Here is a 20,458-nt window from a genome sequence, read left to right on the forward strand (position 1 = left end):
AGGACTAGCTTCCATGGTACCCGAAGCCATTATGGTGCAAGCTTTGTAAGGAGGGAAGCAACCAACAATGGTTCTGCCCAGCTGTGATGCTGATGAACCACAGGACCATCACAACACCATCACCCTAGGGATGCAGTAACGGCATGAGTGCTATGGCAGTGACCAACAGCTTTCTAATGGAACGTAAGACCTGCTCAAAAAGAGAGAAATCGTGTCTGGTACAGGAAATCCAGCCAAAAGAAGGAATTTAAAAAGCCAAACTGTTAATACCACCCCCCTACTCCCCCTTCCCCCACCCACCCACCCCCACACGCACACCTGGGTTGCCCCGAGGGCATTACGCTTAGTCAGAGTAGCCAATCCCAAAGTCAGAAACTGTCTAATGAGTCTATTTATACAACAAAACTATGGAGGTGGAGCTCAGGTGAGCGGCCAGTGGAGAGCAGGGACAATGAGGACAAGTGTTGTGCAAGCAGGTTCCTCCACTGATGAGACAGCTGGCATCTTGACAGTAGTGATGGGTCCACACGTGCACGTGAGATAAACCACACAGACACATGCCCGCCCACAGGCGACAGTACAGAACTGACTCCCATCGTACTGCCCTCCGTGAACTGCTCTGATACAGCCATGGCCAAGGAGCACTGCACCGTTTATACCAGGCCTGTAACTTCCTGTAGATCTCCAATTGTTGCAAATAGAGAATCAGTTTTTGTATTTGGGTCTGTTTTTTTGTTTTTGGATTTTTAATTTTTATTTTACATGTGTATGAGTATTTTGCCTGCTTTATATGTTATGTGTACCACATGTGTACCTGGCGCCCTTGGAGACCACAAGATGGTATCAGATCCCCTGGAAATAGAGCTACAGGTGGTTGTGGGCCACTGTGTGGGTGCTGGGAACTGAGCCTAGTTCTTCTGAATAGAAACAAGTGTTCTTAACTGCTGAGACAGCTCTCTAGCCCAAAATTGAGTTTTAAAGTCGCCAGCATGTAGAGACGCATCTTGGTATATTATAAGGGTAAAGAATAACAGCATGGTATTCTATCCCCACCCCATCCCCACCCCCAGCGTTGGCCCTAAGTCCTGTCCTGTGCTCAAGGGATGCCCCTGGGCTGGGGTGAAGCTCAGTTGGTAGAGTGTTGCCAAGCATGCCCGAAGTCCTGGCTTTAGCTCTCAGCACTGTACTGAAGTGGGCACGGTAGTCCAAGATGCAAAGGCAGCACTTAGGAGACAGAGCTCAAGGTCATCTCCTGCTACTTAGCAAGTTCAAGGCTGGACAGGGCTATGTGACACTGTCTCAAAAAGGGGGGAAAATCCTCCTGCCTCAGCCTCCTGGAGCCTGAGCACTGCATCCATCTTGACATGCTTCTTTTAGGGAAGAGAGACAGATGAGTATGGACATGGACAACTGCTGAGACTTGGTGTGGGGTGCGGAGAGCAGAGGCCTCAGCAGGTAAGGGATTTTCCATCAGGAAATACTTGTAAGGCAGAACATCGAAACCCCAGAGAAGCTGAGGGCAAGTGACTGAGGAAACGCCTAAGGGGGAGACTGTCTCCCTGCTTTGCAGAAAAGCATCTGAGTATCCAAACCAAACAATAGGGAAACTGAGGCTAGACTCTGTGCTTCTGTCTTAAGCACTGAGAAGAAAGGAGCAAACTGTCCCTCGTATGGACATTAGTTCTACACTACTTGTAGGAGGCCAGCGTCCTAGAACTGCCCTCAAAATGTCCTCAGGCATATCACCCATGGCATTTCTCCACAGGACAGAACTGCTGTCTGAGAGGCCCTATGATACCACCATCAGAAAACGCAAGTATGGAGGCTCTACACAGGGCTTTGTGACCAAAAATAGTGTATTTGGTACCAATTTTTAAAAAGTTCTCAAATCTGGACTCCTAAGATACTATGAAATAGAATCTTCTAGCTGATTAAAAAACAAAACAGCGAATCTGAGTGTATTTTGAACGACTTTGAGCAAATGCCTTCTGTTTGGTTTATAAAAACATCTGACTGACAGAGGAAATGGAAATGTACCAGCTGAATCCTGACAGTTCTTTGCACAGTCAGTAGCTGAGATGGCCCAGTGAGTAACCTGACTTGAGAGGAGCCAAGGAAGATGCTCGGCTGTGCTGCTGCAGGGCACGGAGCTTTGTGAAGGAAGGCAGCCACGAAAACCAGGCATGGGAACACAGGAAGCAGGGCTGGCCTTCCAGATATCCCTCCACAGTGCTAAAGCTTGCCTGCCCAGAACACACCAGCCTAGGAAGCCAGAGGGCAGGTGCCATCATCAGTGACACCAATTTTAAAGCTCCTGACATCTTCTGTTTGTCCTCTGACATCTATGCAGAATGGGTCTTACAGATATAGGGTCACGGGAAGGGTAAGCTGCATAGATACTTCTCAGTACATCAAAACCCCAAACAGCCTGGTGTTTATTCATCTGTGTGTGTGTCCACCTGGGTGCCCAGGTATGGAGGCCAGAGGAGGGTGTCGAGTGTCCTCTGTTGCTGTCTGCCTTATCCCCTTGGGACAGGTCCCTCACCAAATCTGGAACTTACTATTTTCTGGCTAGATGTACATGCAGCCAGCCCCAACAATCTTGCCCCACTTATGCTACGGTTACCAGCATGTGCAGCCACAGCTGGCTTTTACACCAGGGCAGGGAGCCAAACATGAGTCCTCACAATTGCAACAGAAAGGGCACTGCCCACTGAGCCATCTCACAGGCCAAGTTTGGTTTCGTTTTGTTTTTAGACCGGGTCTCACTAAGTAGCTTGGCTGGCCTGGAACGCAAGAAACCCATCTGCTTCTGCCTCCCAAGTGCCAGGATTAAAAGTGTGGCAAGTTTGGGGGTTCTGTTGCTGAAGAATGTGTAATCAATAGTACAGCAAGCCAAGACCACTGACACTGCCTTTTTTTTTTTTTTTTTTTAGGTTTTACAAGACAGAATTTCCCTGTGTAACAGTCTTGGCTGTCCTAGACTTGATTTATAGACCAGGCTGGACTTGAACTCACAGGTCCATTTGTCTCTGTCTCCCGAGTGCTGGGATTAAAGGCGTGTGCTACCATGCCCAGCTGACACTATCAATTTTCTGCAGTCTGTCCTTATTTCTCCCAGCACAGCCCCTTAGCCCCCTCAATAAAGCCAAGCAAGGACTGTTGGTCCACCCAGTGGCCTACCTAGCAGTGAGTACTGTCACTCTACCATCCACCACTCACCTGGCAGCAGGCAACTCTGAAGAGGCCAGGCCTCAAGCTGGCACTTTGTCCCAGCTCCTCAGTCGGGTGGTGGAGCTGGAATCTGTGCTGTCACCTGAGCCGGGCCTGAACACGTGAGCAGGCTCTTATCTTGGGAGCAGAGCAAAGGTGGGTACTGTCCTGTTGCTATGGCCTTTGGGCCAATGAACTTAGCAACCTTTCAAAAGGATGTAGGGCTGGAAACGTGACTCAGTGGGACTCTGGATTCCATCCCAGGACCACATAAACCAGATGAGATGGCTCATGTCTGTAATCCCAGCGCTAGGGAGGTGGAGGTAGAAGGATCGCAAGTTTAAGACTAGTGTTGGCTACAGAGTGAGCTGAGGCCAGCCTGGAGTGTATGAAACTGTTTCAACAAAGTTAAATGCATAAGGAAGTAAATAAATACAGAATTGCATATGGTCTAACATTCATACAGGGACTAGGCAACCCCCCAAACCTCCCATGCACAGCATTCCCATGGAGAAAAATGCAGCTTACCCGCCTAGGTGAAACCTTTTAAAGGATATAATTAGTCTCACATCAATTCAGGTCAGATTTTTGCTGTGAAATGAGTCTGCTGCTGACTGAGGAGAAGCCTCTGGGGTTTCTGTGAGATCTGGAGTCTACCGTGGTGAAGAAGAAGCATGGCTGGGGAGGCCCTGGAGCACAAGGACTGACTTCCATGCTAACAATGCCCCCTCTAATCCTGTAACCTACTCAACACTGTCACGGGTGGGCTGCAGTCTTAACTCCCCAGTGACCACGGTCCCAGGCCTTCTTCCTGACCTCCTCTTTGGGCATCAGCGGCAGAAGCCCCATTGCCCTGCACGTGTGAGCACATGTCTAGTGGTCAGGTGCTTCTCCTCTGCCCTGGTCCTCATGGTCCCAGGACCACTAACTCTCACCTGGCCATAAAAGTCACCACACCTCCTAGGCCCCGCCCACTCCAGCAGAGCCTGACTGTGCTAACTGCTCAGTGTTGAGGCCAACACTCCTGCCTCCCAAATTCTCTAGGTCCAAGATGCCAGGCAACTGCGTGAGCAACGGGGCAATGGGAAGCCTGGCCTTGGAGCCACCCAGCCCACTCTGTGGGCTGTCACCTGGACCCTCCCCACTGCTGACACTGCAGCTTGGCTTAAACATCTGAGAGTTTGACTGGAGGGAAGGTATGGGGAGGGCATAGGATGGGAGCTGAGTCACATCGGCTGCCTTCCAACCGAGAAAGGCCACACCAAGGAGAGCAAGGATTATCACAGCTGGAGGCAACGTGAAGTCAAGTCTGTGACAAGTGTGCTTTCACTGGCTGGAACACTCAAGTAAGGGGCTGGTTGCTTTTGGACCGAGGAAGTTCCCCCGAGTTAGGGACACTAACAGTAGGTGGGCTCACTCCTGCCTCCTCTAAGACAATACAACCTTCTGGAGGCAAAGTTCATGCCTAAGGGCACCTACTTTGGGGACTGGAATGTTCTGCCATTCTCAATGAAGAGCTCTGTCCCCAACTGCCCACACATGGCCACCTTCTGTCACATCCATGGCTGTGACATCTTTGCTGGCCTGGTCTTTTCTCTCATAGCCTTTTCAACTATGCTGCTATTTGGTTACTTAACATCTGCCTTCTGAGTGAGAGGAGCTCCAGGAGAGCAGGGACCATGGCCCTGAGGGCTGGCTGACTGTGAGGGGATGGGGGCTAGAATGTACCTGCTCAACACTCACGTGGGAACAGGAGACACAGCATGGACAATAATGTGGAGGCAGCCTGTGCCCTCTTGATGTTTGAGCAGACTTGTGTCAAGAATGCCTCACACAGGGGCAGTGCAAGTGGCACTGGGTAGCTCACAAAGCTCTGGCCTGTGGCTAATGGGAAAGAAGGAAGCAAGCTGGGGCAAACCCAGCTCATAAAACGAGGGGCTGCCAGCACAATACTCCCTCCACCTTACACCAGACAGTCAAGAGAGCTGAATCCAACCCAGAACAGGCTTGAAAGCACAGAATCAGAAGGAAGCAGGGTGAGGGTATGGAATAAAATTCAACCATTTCCTGGTCAAAGAATTGCTCCAAAGTCAGAAATCCACTCAGTAAACTTCCCCTCCCCCAGTACATCCCACATTTACAGCCTCCTCTGGGAAAAGACAGGCCCACTTTCCTCTCAGAGGGGACACCCTCCTTACACTGCCCTCTTCATACTGCCTGGCCCTTCTTCAACCTTGAGCCCTGGAGCCACATCACCTACGCCTGACTGCCAGCTCTGCCTCTCTAGCTGTGTGTCAGAGGCAAATTATGCAACCTCTCCCTGCCTGGCACAAAGGGCACATAGCCACATCCAAGTCAGAGGAGCTTCCAGGAAAGAACAAGACTTGACTACTGTATGCTGCTGCCATTACTATTGTTGGTCTCACTGTCACCATACCTCCTATCACAGAGGGTGGAGTGGAGTTGGGAGTGTCATATTCTCTGAGCCCAGGCTGGCCCTACCGCTGGCCACTGATTTTCTCTAAATCCTGTGTATGTGCATGGTGTATGTGTTTGTATATAGTATATGTGTCTATGATTCTTGTGTGTGTGTGTGTGTGTGTGTGTGTGTGTGTGTGTTATATATGGATATATATGCGGTGTATATGGCGTGTCTATAGTGTATGTGTGTGGTATATGTGAATATGATATATGCATGTTTGGTGTGTGTGTGTGGTTAGGTATGTACATGGTGTGTGCATGTGTGTGTGTGGTGTGTATGCACTACACATGTGTAAGATGAGACCAGGAGGTGTCAGGTCTCTCTCTCTGAACCTGGGTTCATGTGTTTGGGCTAGGGCTGGCAGCCAGCAAGCCCCAGCAAGCCTCCTGGCCCAGACCCCACCTCCTTATGCTCCCGGCACTGGGTTGACAAGTGCATGTGAGACCACTGCCAGGTCCTCATGGCTGTGCATAGAGCAACCACTCTTAACCACCGAGTCCTCCTCCTAGCCTCACTTCATCCCAACTTTACCCCCTCTTCTTGAGACAAGACCTCACTGTAGCATAAGCTAGCTTGAACTCAGGGCAAGCCTCCTGCCTCAGCCTGAGTGTTGGGTTTATAAGCATGAGCCACAACCCTCAGCCAGAGTTTTGTTCATTCATTTCAGATCTGAATCCTCCCAAGCTGTAGCTAAGGAGTGCCTGCTCAGGCAGCTGCCACCCACAGGCCAGGCTGCAGTGGCAACAGGTGGGCAGGAGCGGCTCTGGAATTTGAATACACCAAGAGGGAGTTGTGTTCTTGGTGTTTTATCCCCTGGAGGAACATCCATTTTACACGCCTCCTCCCCTCTCCCCAAAGGGCTCACTTGAACACTGCATCTGCCCCCCCTCCCCCCCACACACACACAGCCTGTAGAGCCCTTGGGCCTCTGGGCGCTGCTCAGCTTCATCAACCTCCAGCGGCTGCCTTTGGAGGGAAGCTGACCCACATGAGAGACAGACAGAGCACACAGACTGGCCTTCTCCAGAGGGGATTAGACAAAGAGTGCCTGGGCAGCAGCTGGCAGCTTTGCCTGGCGAGCCTTCTGAAAAAGGTCACATGCCTCACGACAGGACGAGTCCACTGCTCCCGCAACACTGCTGTCGTCCATCAAGGTACCACCAGACACACCATGTCTGAGGCACGGAGGAAAACTTACCCACCTGGGCCTGGGGGAAATAGCAGGGATTCCAAGTCCTGCAGCAGAGGATTACTAAATCCTTCCTTGAACTCGGTGGGTTTGCTTTGGGTTTCTTTGGGGTTTTTCATTGTTGCTGTTGTTCTGTTTATTTTGAAAGATTTGACTGTATGCGTGTGAATGTCTGTGTACCATATGCATAGCTAGAGCTGTGGAGGTCAGACGAGGAGAGGAATCCCCTCAACTGGAATTAGGATGGCTGTGAGCTGCCATGTAGGAGCTGGACAAAGAACCCGGGTCCTCTGCAAGATTAAGTCCCTTAACCACTGAGCCATCATCTCTCCAGCCCTGAATTCAGTGGCAATTCTTGTGGTTTTGTTGTTGTTGGTGGTGGTTTCTCTAAGTCAGGGTCTCACTACGTAGCCTGGCTGACCTATAACTATGTAGACAAGGCAAGCTTGTCTCTTCTCTAATCTGCCTGTCTCTACCTCCTGAGTGCTGGGATGAAAAGTGTGGTGTCATCATGCCCACTGATGTCAGAGTTTTTGGGTTTTGTTTTTAAATGCACCAGGCTGAATTCCGGTCACTCACTCCTCTTCCACACTGAGAACAGATCAACATGCAGCCTCCAGGGCTGAGCTTTGGAGCCTCTCTACAATGCCAGCTAACGAACATCCCACCCAGCACCAAGCACATGGCTGCAGAACCCTGAACCCCCAACACTCCCACTGCCTTGTGAGCAGGCTGCCTAAACAAAGACTGCTACAGGTGCCTTTCCCTGAGAGTCAGCACAGTCTCAGTAGGTGGCAAACCCCAACTAATAAACTCCACTCACAGACACATAGTGCGCAGGCAGCCCAGCCTGGTGCACACCCACGACAGAGGAGCAAGGGGCTCAAGACAAGAGCAGCAAAGGTCACAGCACAGATGCCGGGCAACACAGGTCTACACAGTGAAAATGTCGGCCGGTGAACACCTCCACAACAGTGAAAAAGAAGAAAGGACTGCTCGGAGCGGAGCAACCAGGTCCCAGAGAGCCCGCACAGCCATGCTTCAAACCACGCAGAGCGAATTGTAGGCGCTGAGTGGTGACGGGAGTTCTTACCTGGGACGGTAAGTGACCACAAGGAGGCCCAGGGAAGAACCGGGTACCTGGTACACAATGTAGAAAGTCCCAAGTGACAGCAGCAGGGTACAGACAAGGCTGTGGGAAGGCCAGAGGGCAGTGCAGAGCAGACTCTGAAGGACACTGACCTGGTGGCACCTGGAGTTGCTAGGAGGGACGGGCAGTAGCCAAGGAGCCGGGTGAGCACAGGCATGGAGGTGGGGCACCAAGGACGCCAGTGGTGGAAAACCCAGCTTCTCAAGCAAGCATGGCTCAGGGGCCACCACAGAGGGATCCTGGACAACCAGGGCTTTAGCTGCCCATGGGAAACCCTGAAGGGTTCAGAGGAAGGGAGCTGACCACTGCAGCAGGGATTTAAAATGACAAAGCATGGACTGGAGAGATGGCTCAGAGGTTAAAAGCACTGACTGCTCTTCCAAAGGTCATGAGTTCAATTCCCAGGAACCACATGTTGGTTCACAACCATGTATAACGAGATTTATATACATAATAAATAAATAAATCTTTAAAAAATAAAATAAAATGACAAAGCAAGCCAACAACAGTGGGAGCGGGAGGTCCTGTTTACTAAGGAAGCCTCGCACCTTGCTCAGACTCTTTTGTGTATTTTCACTGGATGAGGTCAGGGGCTAAGTGAGGCTGGCTGTCTATGAAGGGGTGGCCTGGCCTGGCCATCCTTCACCGGGCAAAGGAAAAGCCTGTTTGATTTTCTGCAAGGGATATAACATTCACAGGTTTCAACCATCAGCAATACACGGGGAGCAGGCTTGGTGGCATCCAGGAAGCTGAGGCGGCAAGATCACTGAGCCTAGGAGTTCAGAGCCAGCTTTGGGCAGGTTCGGGAGCCTGTAGGTTCCTTGCAGGTGGAAGAAGGCACACAGGACATTCAGCAAGCAATGGCCAGCACCAGCACACCTCACCCCAGAGGCATCGCAGTCCCCAGAGTTCCTCTACAGACGGGAACACTTCCTCCATGTCACAGAGGGGCTTCTAGACATAGCATGCTCCACCTGCCACTCAGCGGTTTATCTGCACCAGCCTCTGAGCCCGCTGTTGCCTCTGCTGTGACTGCACAGTAGTCCATGGTTGCACAGATCATATTGTGCCTCCCTGTAAAGACACACTGAGGTTGAGTCCAATCTTCAGCTATTTCAAAAGCAGCAGCAATGCCCAGCCGTGTAAACCCATTGGCTCGCTCTGCTTACATGGTAACACTTCTGCAGGCTAATCCCTCATGCAGCTTCTGGAGGTTCAGAAATGCACATTTCAGACAAGTGAGGCAGAGGTGGAGTACACTTAAGTTGTCCACCTAGGAAACAAACCTTGGTGTTGGGAACGACACTTGAGGACTCTGCTGGGGAGATGGAAGAGAAAGCCTGAGTTTTTAACAAGCAGGGCTCTGCGTGAGGGGATGGTACAGACCTAGCTCAGACTCGCCTTGCTCAATGCTCTGCCATAAGCTTGCTCCCCCCACTTACACTATAAGGAGACTCGGGGCTGGGGTGTAGCTCAGTGGTAGAGCCCTTGCCTAGCAATGCATGGGTGCTGGGGTCTATCCCCAGCCCTGCCAAAATGGAAGAATGAAAAGACTAGGCCTAGACCATCAGCCCTCCCTGGCTCCAGCTCCGGTGTCCTGATGGACACAAACAGGTCACAAGACACCCAGAGAGAACTGCTGTGCCTGAGTGAAGGAACCACTCTGCAGGGGAGTGTCGGGGGGGGGGGGGGGCGTAAGGAAGAGTGGCACAGAGAGCGGAGGGTCTCTAGCTTCCAGTCTAGCCTCCCCAAGGAGAAAAGCACCTCTCATCGCGCCTCCTGCCAAAGCTGTGGGGACATCACAGTCATGCAAGTGCTCACACTACACGACATTCACCCTTCCTGCTCCTGGTCCATCACTGTTACATAACTCACGTGCCCAACAGCCACCCCAACTAAGCCAGCCAGTCATGGATGAAGAAAGTACCCCCAACCCCCACCCCAAGAATGAGGGCAACTGAGAACCTGTAACCAGCAGGGTGGGGCTTCCTCTTCCCCAAATTAGGTCCAGCTACTAGAAAGTGTGCATGAAAGGAAAGGGTCCCTGGCCCCAGCTGAGGAGGCGAGACCTCTGCTAGAGAGAAGCAGACAGCCCACACGCGTGCGGGCTCTGCTCCCACAGTGACAATTAGCAGTCCACTGGCTGCACTAGGGCAGCTGTTTCATGAAGCAAAGATTCAGCCTTTATAGGTCCAGATGGTCATATTCCTGCTCCCTTCAACCGTAACACACAACGCATCATACGATGCTTCCTGGAGGTGAGTCAGGACCCCAAAGCACTCAAGAAGACTCACCCTTCCTCAGTGCTGCCCCAGGCCTCTATGTGGGCTCCACATGGCCCACTGTCTGCAGAGCCTCCCTCCCTCTCCAGTTAACACGATCACCATGCATACAGTGCTTGCTCATCAGCCCACCCTAGGCACAGCAGATGGCCGCTACCTCCTGGCTGCTACTTTTCCACCTCTGGCAATTTGGTATGCCAGGCTTTCCCAGGAGGCTGCAGGCTCTCTGGGGAAGAGCAACACCAGTGGTCACTCAAGCCAGGAAGCGCCAGAAAGCCTGGTACTTCCTTCCTAGGCCATAGGCAATTCACCCTCTGAGTCTCAGAATAAGAATAATGATTCTCGGGGCCAAGGCCACAGGGAAGCGTAATTTACAAAACCCTACACAAATCACATTGAGGACAGAATTAGGGTAACTACATGCCAATATTAACAATATAAAAGAGACGACATGCCATACCTTTGCCAACACCCATCAAGTGCAGTGCAGACACCCACACTGGGTGCTGCTGGGATCCCCCACTCACTGCTAACAGGATATAAGCAGAGATGGAGACCAGGCTACTTCAGCGCCTTCAGAACTTTTCTAAAGATGCCCACTGTGGAGTGAAGCTCAGAAACAGCAAGAGGCCTGGCAAGGCCATCACTCCAGTTTCTGGCTCTGCCGACATCCTGCCCACCCTCCACACCTCGGCATTGGCCAGGTGGAGGCTGGGAGCCTCATCTTTCCCACTGAACTTCAAGCAAAGCCCCAGGACCTTCACTCTTCTCTACCTGTGGCAAGATAGTGTAAGCTCCCACCTAGAATGAACATCAAACTCAAAGGCATTTCCTCCTGGGAGGTGTGGAGGGGTTGAAATGGGGTCCCGAGTAGTTCAGGTGCTTTAATCAACAGGAGCCACTCCACTGGCACCGGCAGGTCACAGGCTGCAGCACAGACCCAAACTGCAGACCTCACCATCTGCGTTCACCTCTTTTCGTGTGACTCTAGCACAGAAGAGCTGGAAGTGACGCGGTTTAGACACAAAGGCCTTCTGGGTGGGATCTTCCCCCTCCGGTTTCCATCCCTGAGAAGGAAAAGGAGGTGTCTGCTGGGCTTCCTGCTTCTCACAAGCCCAAGACTTCCCTCACCCCCTGTAGGCGGATAAAGGGCACTGCTGGCCCCCAATGTTGGAATAAACAATCCTGTTCTGTGTGGACATGGCAGTGCATACCAGCACTCAGGAGGAGGGGGCAAGAAGATCAGGAGCTCCGAGCCAGCCTGGGCTACATAATACCTTGCCTCAAACAAGCAAACCCAGGCAGGATAGTACACACCCTTAAACCCACAATTTGGGAAGCAGAGACAGGTAGATCTCTGTGAGTCTAAGGCTAGCCTACACAATGGAGAGCATTCCAGGCCAGCCACGGATATACAGGGAGACCTTGTCTAAAATAAGTAAATCATTGGGCATGGTGGCACACACCTTTATCCCAGCACTTTGGAGGCCGAGGCAAATCGTCTTTGTGAGTTCAAGCCCAGGACCTATATAATGAGTTCCAGGACAGCCAGGACTATGCAGAGAAACCCATCTCAAAAAACAAAACAAAACATAAACAAATTAAGGAAACACACAGGACAAGCCTGGTCTAATAACCATGGAGGAGCCATCACATTTCAAGGGTAATTTCAGCTTCCTCCTGAGTGGCAGTGCCGTTAGCCATCCACCGTTCCATTTGCTCACTCAAAACCGCCTCAGCACCTGCACTCAGGCAGTGAGCCGCTGCTAACTGAAGGCAGGAAGGCACCCACTGGAAGCCACATGACAGCGGGCTATGTTGCTCTCACGCCACAGCTTGGGCCATGCTATCACAGCTGCCTGAGTGATTGGGCTAAGTCCAGCTCCCGAGCACCCTCTGCACGTGGCTTTCTCCTCTCTGGGGCTTTGAAAAGCAGAGTTCCGCCATCCTGGCACTCAGGAGGCAGAGGCAGGCAGATCGCTGTGAGTTCGAGATCAGCCTGGTCTACGAGTCCAGGACAGCCAAGGCTAACACTGAGAGACTCTGTCTTGAAAAACCAAAAAAGAAAAAGAAAAAAGAAAAGCAGAGCTCTAGGAGTGGCTGTTGAGACTACTGCTGGCTGGGGCTGGAGAGATGGCTTAGCGCTTAGGAGCACTTGCTGCTCTTGCAGAGGATACAGGTCAGTTCCTAGCAGCCACATGGCAGCTCACAGTTATCTGTAACTCCAGTGCCAGGGGATCCAGTACTCTCTTCTAACCTCCCTGGGTATATAATACACATGCACACATACAAACACTCATACGTATAAAATAAAAATTAGTAAATCTTTAAACATGCGGCCAGCGACTTCTCAGTGTGTGTTGTGCAAGGCATCTATTCACAACTCATATAGCAGAAACAGCCCAGGAGGAGTGAGGAGTTAAACCCAGAGGCCTCCCCAGTTCCCTGCATGGTGCCCCTCACGCTACTTCTCCCCTTTCTGGCCTCTGTGAAGCAGGAAGCACCTTCAGTGAGAATGTGTGGCAGGCCTGTAGGGCTGCGTGGCTGGTTTGTGGCATGGGCTCAGGTCACTGTGTGAGCTGTCCCCTCTGCCTGAACCCACTTTCTCTACCTTTCCACATGGTGACATCGTAACTGTCACTGCATCAGCACGAAAGTACCCTCAAAGCACCCATGACAACTGTAATCATCCTGCAGCTGCCCACCCTCTCCCTAGCTGGATGCAGTTCCCCACATTATGCCTGACACACAGGACTCCTAGAGAAATTAAATAGCCTGTGGGGAAAGGGCAAAACCTGGTGAGGACAGGAAAGAGAGCTTGGTCGGTATGTACTGGCCACACAAGCTTGAGGACCTGAGTTCGATGCCCAGCACCCACACAAAAAGCATGTTATTCCAGGCTAGAGGGGAGAGACAGGCTGGTCCCTGGGGCTCCCTGCCAGCCTACCTAGCCCGTTGCAAAAAAAAAAAAAAACAAGGCAGTCGAGGAACAGCATCCAAGGCTGACTTCTAGCTCCTATCCACATGCCGTGCACTGGTGCAAACACTGGGTCATGGTGGTCCTATAATGCTCTGCTGTTGGTACCTGTATTCTACAGAAGAGGCAAACTCCAGCTCTAGTCCTTCTCCAGGCTGGCCTTGAACTCATCCTCCTGCTGCAACCTCCCAAGAAATAGGATTACATAATATACAACAATACCACTACCTTAATTTTATCTATCTATCTATCAGTTGCTTTATTGTTTGAGATAAAGTCTCACTATGCAGTCTGGCTGTCTTGGAGCCTACTATATAGACCAGGCTAGCCTAAAACCCAAAAAGACCCATCTGCCACTGCCTCCAGAATGTGGGGATTAAAGGCATTCATCACCATGCCTGGCTACCATTAATTATACCTGGTAAGCAAGGACACGGTGCTAATAAAAGCAAGGATTTGACCTGCAATTCCTAATTCTCTTTCCAGGTCACCAGAACTGCTCAGTTCATTAGCTCCCTCTCTCCTGCTCTGGCATTTTCAAAGACCCTACTTTTAAAATGTAGTTTTATTACTACGTGTGTGTGTGTGTGTGTGTGTGTGTGTGTACACACACACATGAGTGCCAGAGGACAACTTTTTATCTGACTGGCTCAGAGGACAACTTTCAGGTGTTGGTTCTCTCCTTCCACCAAAGGCTCTTGGGATCAAAGTTGGGTCTTTAGCCTTGCACAACAAGGGCTTTTACTTACCAGCCATCTCACTGGCCCAGATCCCTCAACTCTCAACTGCCTATCCTAAGGCATCCAACTGGGCATTCTCCCCCAACTCTCAAGCTCGCTCGTGTCCTTCAGACCATCAGCCCCACCTCCTCACATGGCTGTGCTCCAGCAGGACCCCCACAAAGAGCCCCCAGTGGAGTACAATCTCAGCCTCTGTCCAGAGAAGGGATGACATCCAACTCCTTAAACTCCAGACGGACTGGCAAGTCACTGTACCAGATGCCAGCCAGCCTGGCACATAGCAAAGCAGAACGGGCAAGTCTTCACAGGGTTACACGGAACTTGCCTGGCCCCAATGCTGGCTCCAGCCCCTGCTCCTTTCTGCCTGTATTTACAGAGCTGAGGGCTACAAGCATGGTGGGTGACAGACCATATCTCCCAAGGTGACACCTATGACCCCAGGAGACCTGGAAGAAAAACAAATTCAGGGCTGGCTCAGCAGGTGAAGTGGCCCCCCAACCGCCCCGCTACCTGCCCCCCCCCACACGTGAAGGACCATATAAATTGGGCAGGTGGCTTATGCCTGTAATCCTAGGCATCGGGTAGTAAAGGCCGGAGGACCAGAAGTTCAAGGTCATCCTCAGCCACAGTTAATTCGAATCTTGCCTGGAATACATGAGACCCTGTCTCAAAAGAAAAAAAAAAAAAAATCTTAGTTGTTGTTAGTGGAGCCAGATGTCAGGTGTCAGAAGAGGTCAGCAGGTGAGCAGAGGCCTGGCCTGGGGCACAGTGACCTTCAGCCCAGAAGATGCAAAAGAAAAACAGAAGCAGACAATAAAGAGACCCCAGGGACCAAAAGGCAGCAAACAGGAAGGAGGCAGGTCATCTTGGAGTTATGTGCCAGAACGAAGGAAGCAAGATGCAGGGCTATGATACAGCCTTTACAACACAGGGCTGTGCGCTCACTTCCTCCCGAGCGGTCAAAGGCTCTTTGTTGACCACACCGGGATCAGATCTAAACCCTCAGAGAGGGGAAGCATTACAGGCCTCCGTCTGTTTAGGGCTCCTGCTGCCTAGAACCCTCCTCAGTCCTGCACCCCCAGTCCTTCAGGACCAGGAGGGCACTGGGCACACTTTTAGGGGGAGAGGGGAACAGTAAGACTCACAGGTTGGATCAAGTGACCTGTGATATAAAAGGCGGCAGCCCTACCGTATCAGGGGATGGTGAGGATGACATGAAAATGAAAACACTTTGACCTGTGCCTGGCACGCAGTAAGTGCTCAAGAAACAAGCTGTTGATGCTATTGTCCTCCGGGCCCCCTCAGAGCCCTCTTCCTACCCCAGGTAGAACACTGTTTCAAATGTATTAGTTACATGCTAGGCTACCTTAGCCAACCACTGCCTTTGACAGGGAGAAATCCAGGTCTCTGGCATCTCTTCCCTGGTGGCCAGCAAATCTGGGGCACACAGGAGGTATTCAGTAAGCATTTGCTACCCCCAAAAGCCTAGGCCAAGGTCTTGGGTCAGACCCCACACAGAACTCTGTGGTCCAACTCCAGGCCTCCCAGCACTCACACCAAATTCCCTAGTCTCATTTGCTGCTACTCGCTTTCAAAACAATAAAAGGGCTGTACCCTGCCTTGCCTAGCAGTTTCTACTCCAGGGAGCGTACAGAGAGAAATGAGCACAGCAGGGACTGGAAATAGCACTGAGCCCCTCTCGGGGAGAGAACTGGGCAGGCCAGCTGGCAAACAGGAGCAAAACCTCAAAGACACACAAAGTGGGAGAGGGCTGAGGGCCTGGCTCAGTAGCGCACTGCCTGGGGACATGAGGGAGTACTCCTGGACAAAAAAGAAGGGGAATGAAGAAAGCAGCCTGCTGATGGGAGTCCAGGTCCACAGAACTCAGCCAATGGCCTGAACTGGGACAAGCCGGTCACTCACACCCTTCCCACTTGGAACCTCTTCTACTTCTTCTGACTACAACCCCAGCACCCTGGGAGCAACTTAAACCCATCCCCGAGGACTGCGTGAGGACACCCAGGGCACCTATGGTTCTTGGGGGGCGATATTTAGTGCCTCTCCACTCATACTGGCCAAGGGGGTCACCATGTATGGCCACCTCCCCAGCAGACTGGGAGCCTCCAGAGGCAGGTACCACAGTCTGCTCCTCCATGTTCTACTCCAGGGATGTCAGGGAAAGCAATGGGCACAGCTGGGACTGGGGATAGCCCTCAGCCTGGCACACAATAGATGCTCAGCAAAGTTACATGGCAACTTGGCAAGACACAGGCCCTGACTCAGGGATGACGGACCCTACCAGAGACTACTAGTATCACGATGACAAGTGAGTCACTAGTCAATCCCCCAACCCCGCCTCGAAATGCTGCCTCAGTTTCCTCAACCACAACTATGTGCGATACTTTACTCACACAGCTGCTGTGAGAACGAACTGGGAAAATATGCATGGAAAGCAAAAAGGCTCGAAGGAATGTCAGTCACCCAGCGTCAGCTCAACTGTCTCTTTGTGCTGAAATATTATTTTATTTATTTATTTATTTATTTTTGCTGGCCTGCCCACCTCCCCCCAAGCCAGCACTAAACCCATCTCTGCACCACACCACCTTTGTCTTTTGTTTCTGGGATCCCTGAAGTTATTTATTTCCAAGTCTGATTCTGCCCAAGCATCTGAGAGTTCCCGGACGCCTGGATCATCCTATCTGTGTGCAGGTGAGCACCCAGCCTGGCTTCTGGGGCTCCACCCACCCACCCTAGGGTTCCAACTCTGGCACCACACAGAACTCTCAAGATGTTCAGATGTGCAGAACCCCAGGGCCCACCAAACTTGTTGACAAAGAGAAGAATGCCATAACCAGCCTGTCAAGAAAACTAGACCTCTTGAGACCTGCACCTCCGTGCTTTTGTGTGTGTGTGTGTGTGTGTGTGTGTGTGTGTGTGTGTGTGTGTGTGTGTTGGCTGAGTCTGCAGCACTAGCCTCCAGGGCACAGATTGCTACTTATCTCCTTACATAAAGCACCTGGCAGTCAGATGAATAATACATGGGCCTTCACCTCACACACAGGTATAAGTCAAGCATCTCCCCACCAAGGCCTGCAAGGGAGGATGAGCTATCGTGCCTCATACAGTTACCTAGAAAGGCTACAGACTAGAAATCCGAGCCCCATACCCCAGACTTCCTTGCCTTGCCACATTGCCTGGAGCCTCTTAGCCCCAGAATCCTATCCAAGTAAGGTGTCCAAGGGCGTGCCCAGGAAAATAGGCACAACACACAGGTCGGATGCTCACACCCAAACCAGTCTCTAGAGGAACACCAATATCCCATCCTGGGGGCCTCGGATTCCTATCTGTCCCCTTCCAAATCTACTGACCCGAGTGCAAAGCAGGCACACACACCCCATTTATACACGTACCACCTCAAGGGCCGACCACCCCGCCGCGTCAAGGCCACCGCACTGGGGACCGGCGCCTCCCCAACCCCGTTCAGTTGTGCCAGGCTGCAGCACACCCATCGCGGCGCTCACAGTCCCACCGGTAAAAGGCTGGGCCCCGCGCCGCCCACCCCTGTTCCCCCACCGGCAGGTCCAGTTACACTCAGGGGCCCGCCACGCTGGCGGAGCGGGCACACCCACGGGCCGCACGGGGGGGGGGGGGCCTCTGAGTCCTTTCCACCCCGTGGGAAGTCCCCAGCGTGGGGTTGCCTCAAAGGCGTAGTCCCCACCCTGTCCCCGAGCATCCCACCGCCCGGGTACCTCAGGAGCCCATGGCGCTGGCGACTGCAGGCGGAGCAGGCGGCGCCGCAGCCCGGTACCTCCGCCGCCGCTGGCGCGTCCAGAGCCCCGCCACCGAGTACCGCCGCGCCGCGCCACGCCGCGCCTGCGCGGTCGGAACGCAGCTAGCGGGGGCGGGGCCGGAGCACGCGGCTGAGGTCACTCGCCGAGCCTTAAAGGGGCCGCGTGCTGCGACTGCCCACGCTCGAATCTCGGGTCTGGAGGACAGCTCGGTCCCCTAGCTACTCGCAGATACGTTGGGAGAGACCTAAAGCCCAGACTTCCGAGTCCCACCTACCGCAGTCCTGGGATGCACAGACTGACCCGCGGGGAACAAGACTGCCCCGGACATTCACCGGCTGGCTAAGCGCTTCAATTCTCAAAACCCTATCTGCGCCTACGCTGAAGGTGAAACGAGTTCTAAGTGGCCGTTTGCGACGTGGATGGTGGGTGTGGGACTATGAAACGGACTTCCACAAAGCGTTTTGTGTAGTTGCGCAAAATGAAACTGCAAAGCACCAAAAGAGACTTTTTCTTTCCACTCCACCCAGCACCCGAGGAGCTGCCCCACCTCGTTCCAGGCCGCCAAACTAACCTAATTCTGGAGGTCCACTCCAGCCCCCACCCCATTTTTATTTGAGAGGTCCTCACATCTTACCCAGTTGACTGAAATGCGTAATATGCAGCCAAGTTTATTTTTATCTCCAGCTCCAACTGTCTACCGACGCCTCTTACTTAGAGGGCTCAGCTGCCTCCCCTTCCTCGCACATTTCCTCACAGCACCCCTCCAACCCCCATCCCTACTTCCAGTCTCCAAGCCAGAAGAAGGTCTGGAACCATCCTTGAGTTCCCTTCTCCGTCCCCTGTCGCCCCCTCCCGCCCCCTCGCTCCCTCCCCTACTCTGCCTGCCTCCACCTGCCTCTTTTTTTTTTTTTTTTAATTTATTCTTGTTACATCTCAATGTTTATCCCATCCCTTGTATCCTCCCATTCCTCCCCCCCCCCCCCATTTTTCCACCTGCCTCTTGACAGGACATCCTGTATCCCTAGACTCTGACCTCCTCCACCCCATTTCACTAGTGCCATGTGGTCAAGGCTCTCTGCCCAGGTATTATGAGACTCTCCTAAAGCCTCTACGGGTCTGTGTCAATGTGAGGATCAAAGGGGTTCCTTTAAAATCTAGCTCAGCTGAGGAACTTGCTTAGCATTCAACAGTCCCTAGGTTTCATCCTTTGTACCACAATAAACAATGACAACAACAACAACAATAATAATCAACAATAATCAAGTTGAACTATAGTACTTTGCTCAGAACCCTTCACTAATTAATTCCATGTCATTCCAAGTAAATATCTGCACAGGCCTTAGTCTGGCACTCTCCCTCGCCAGGCATGCCTGACCTTGGACCCCTAGCCTCTTGTCCCTACAGTCAGGTGTAGGCTTCTGAGCCTTTCACTTGCATCCCTTCTCACGGAATTGCAGTTTCCTGAGCCATGCCTAGCCTTGCCAAGGAAGCTGAAGCAGGATTGTTTTGAGACAAAAATCTCCTACCAGCGTGAGCTTGCTGAGCCCTCACAGGCCCTCCACAGGGAACACTTCACTGTGCCCTGTCCTCCCAATAAAATTGAATTTCTAGCATGTATTGATCAGTTTTTCTATCTTATTGTTCATCTTCTTCCAGGAGACTGAGAAGTTCCAGAAAGACTGTTGCATTAATGTTTTCTGGGGAGATGTAAACAGACACCCACATGCTCCAAGCAGGAGGGCACCCGCAGCAGACCAAAGATTCCACACAGCTCTCCCTCCCTGAACCGGAGAGTTTTTTGGGATTACTTGTGGCCACCTGGGGGAGGGGTTCTGAGAGCTGTACCGGGTAACTCCGTACCACCCGCTGAATGGCTTCTAGGAGTGTTAGAGTATTTAGGAGGTAGAAAATTAATAGAAGGGATGGGCATTCTTACAGAGCTATGGGAAGGTCATTACCCATGCTGGATTGGAACTTTTTTTTTTTCCCCAATCACCCTTGCTCCTGTAAGCAGCTGTAACAGACTCATTGCTTCACCAAGCTAGACTGAGCAGAATCATCCCTTTGCTCCATATTCGGTCTCTTACCTAGAGTGAGTAGATGTTTTCTACATGTCTCTCCAGGAAAGGTGAATGCAGCCAAGGACAAAAAAAAAATTTTTTTTTTTATTCTGACATAAGCCAGTACTCAGGCCGGGGGGGGTGGGGGGTGGGGCGCGGTTGGTGTGGCGAACATGTGCAGAAAGTATCTGTAATATGGACAAATACAATATCTAGGTCTTGGTGGACAGAGGTGGTCACACCTTTAATCCCAGCACTCCGGGAGGCAGAGGCAGGTGGATCCCTGTGAGTTCAAGGCTAGCCTGGTCCACAAATCGAGTCCAGGACAGCCACGGCTACACAGAGAAACCCTGTCTCGGAAATAATAATAATAATAATATCTAGGTCCTAAGGGAAAGCCCCCTGCAGGATGCAGAACATCGGTAGCGATGCTCAACAACGTTGAATTCAACCTCTAGGACTTACAGGGTAGAAGGAGAAAACCAGCTCCTACAGGTTGTCCTCTGACCTAGAGGCACACACAGAGACAGGGACACACACACACACACACACACACACACACACACACACACAC

General features: G+C 52.0%; 1 protein-coding gene across 4 annotated transcripts in view; it reads right to left on the minus strand.

Moving 5' to 3' along the window:
* The window catches only part of Tmem184b (transmembrane protein 184B), a 44,632-nt gene extending 26,028 nt beyond the window's left edge, over nucleotides 1–18,604 (minus strand). Inside the window, exon 1 of one of the 4 annotated variants that reach the window (XM_051159979.1) lies at nucleotides 18,459–18,604. Coding sequence is in view for 2 of the 4 variants with exons in the window: in XM_051159976.1 (XP_051015933.1) it covers nucleotides 18,099–18,152 (54 nt within the window). In the remaining 2 variants the exon portion in view is untranslated. Of the gene's footprint in view, nucleotides 1–17,782; nucleotides 17,888–18,098; nucleotides 18,191–18,458 lie in introns of those variants that run through there. The other 3 variants (XM_051159976.1, XM_051159977.1, XM_051159978.1) reach the window with 3 other exon arrangements.
* Between the last annotated feature and the right edge of the window lie 1,854 nt (nucleotides 18,605–20,458).

The sequence above is a fragment of the Acomys russatus genome, chromosome 17, assembly GCF_903995435.1.
Source record: "Acomys russatus chromosome 17, mAcoRus1.1, whole genome shotgun sequence".
NCBI classification, from domain to species: Eukaryota; Metazoa; Chordata; class Mammalia; order Rodentia; family Muridae; genus Acomys; species Acomys russatus.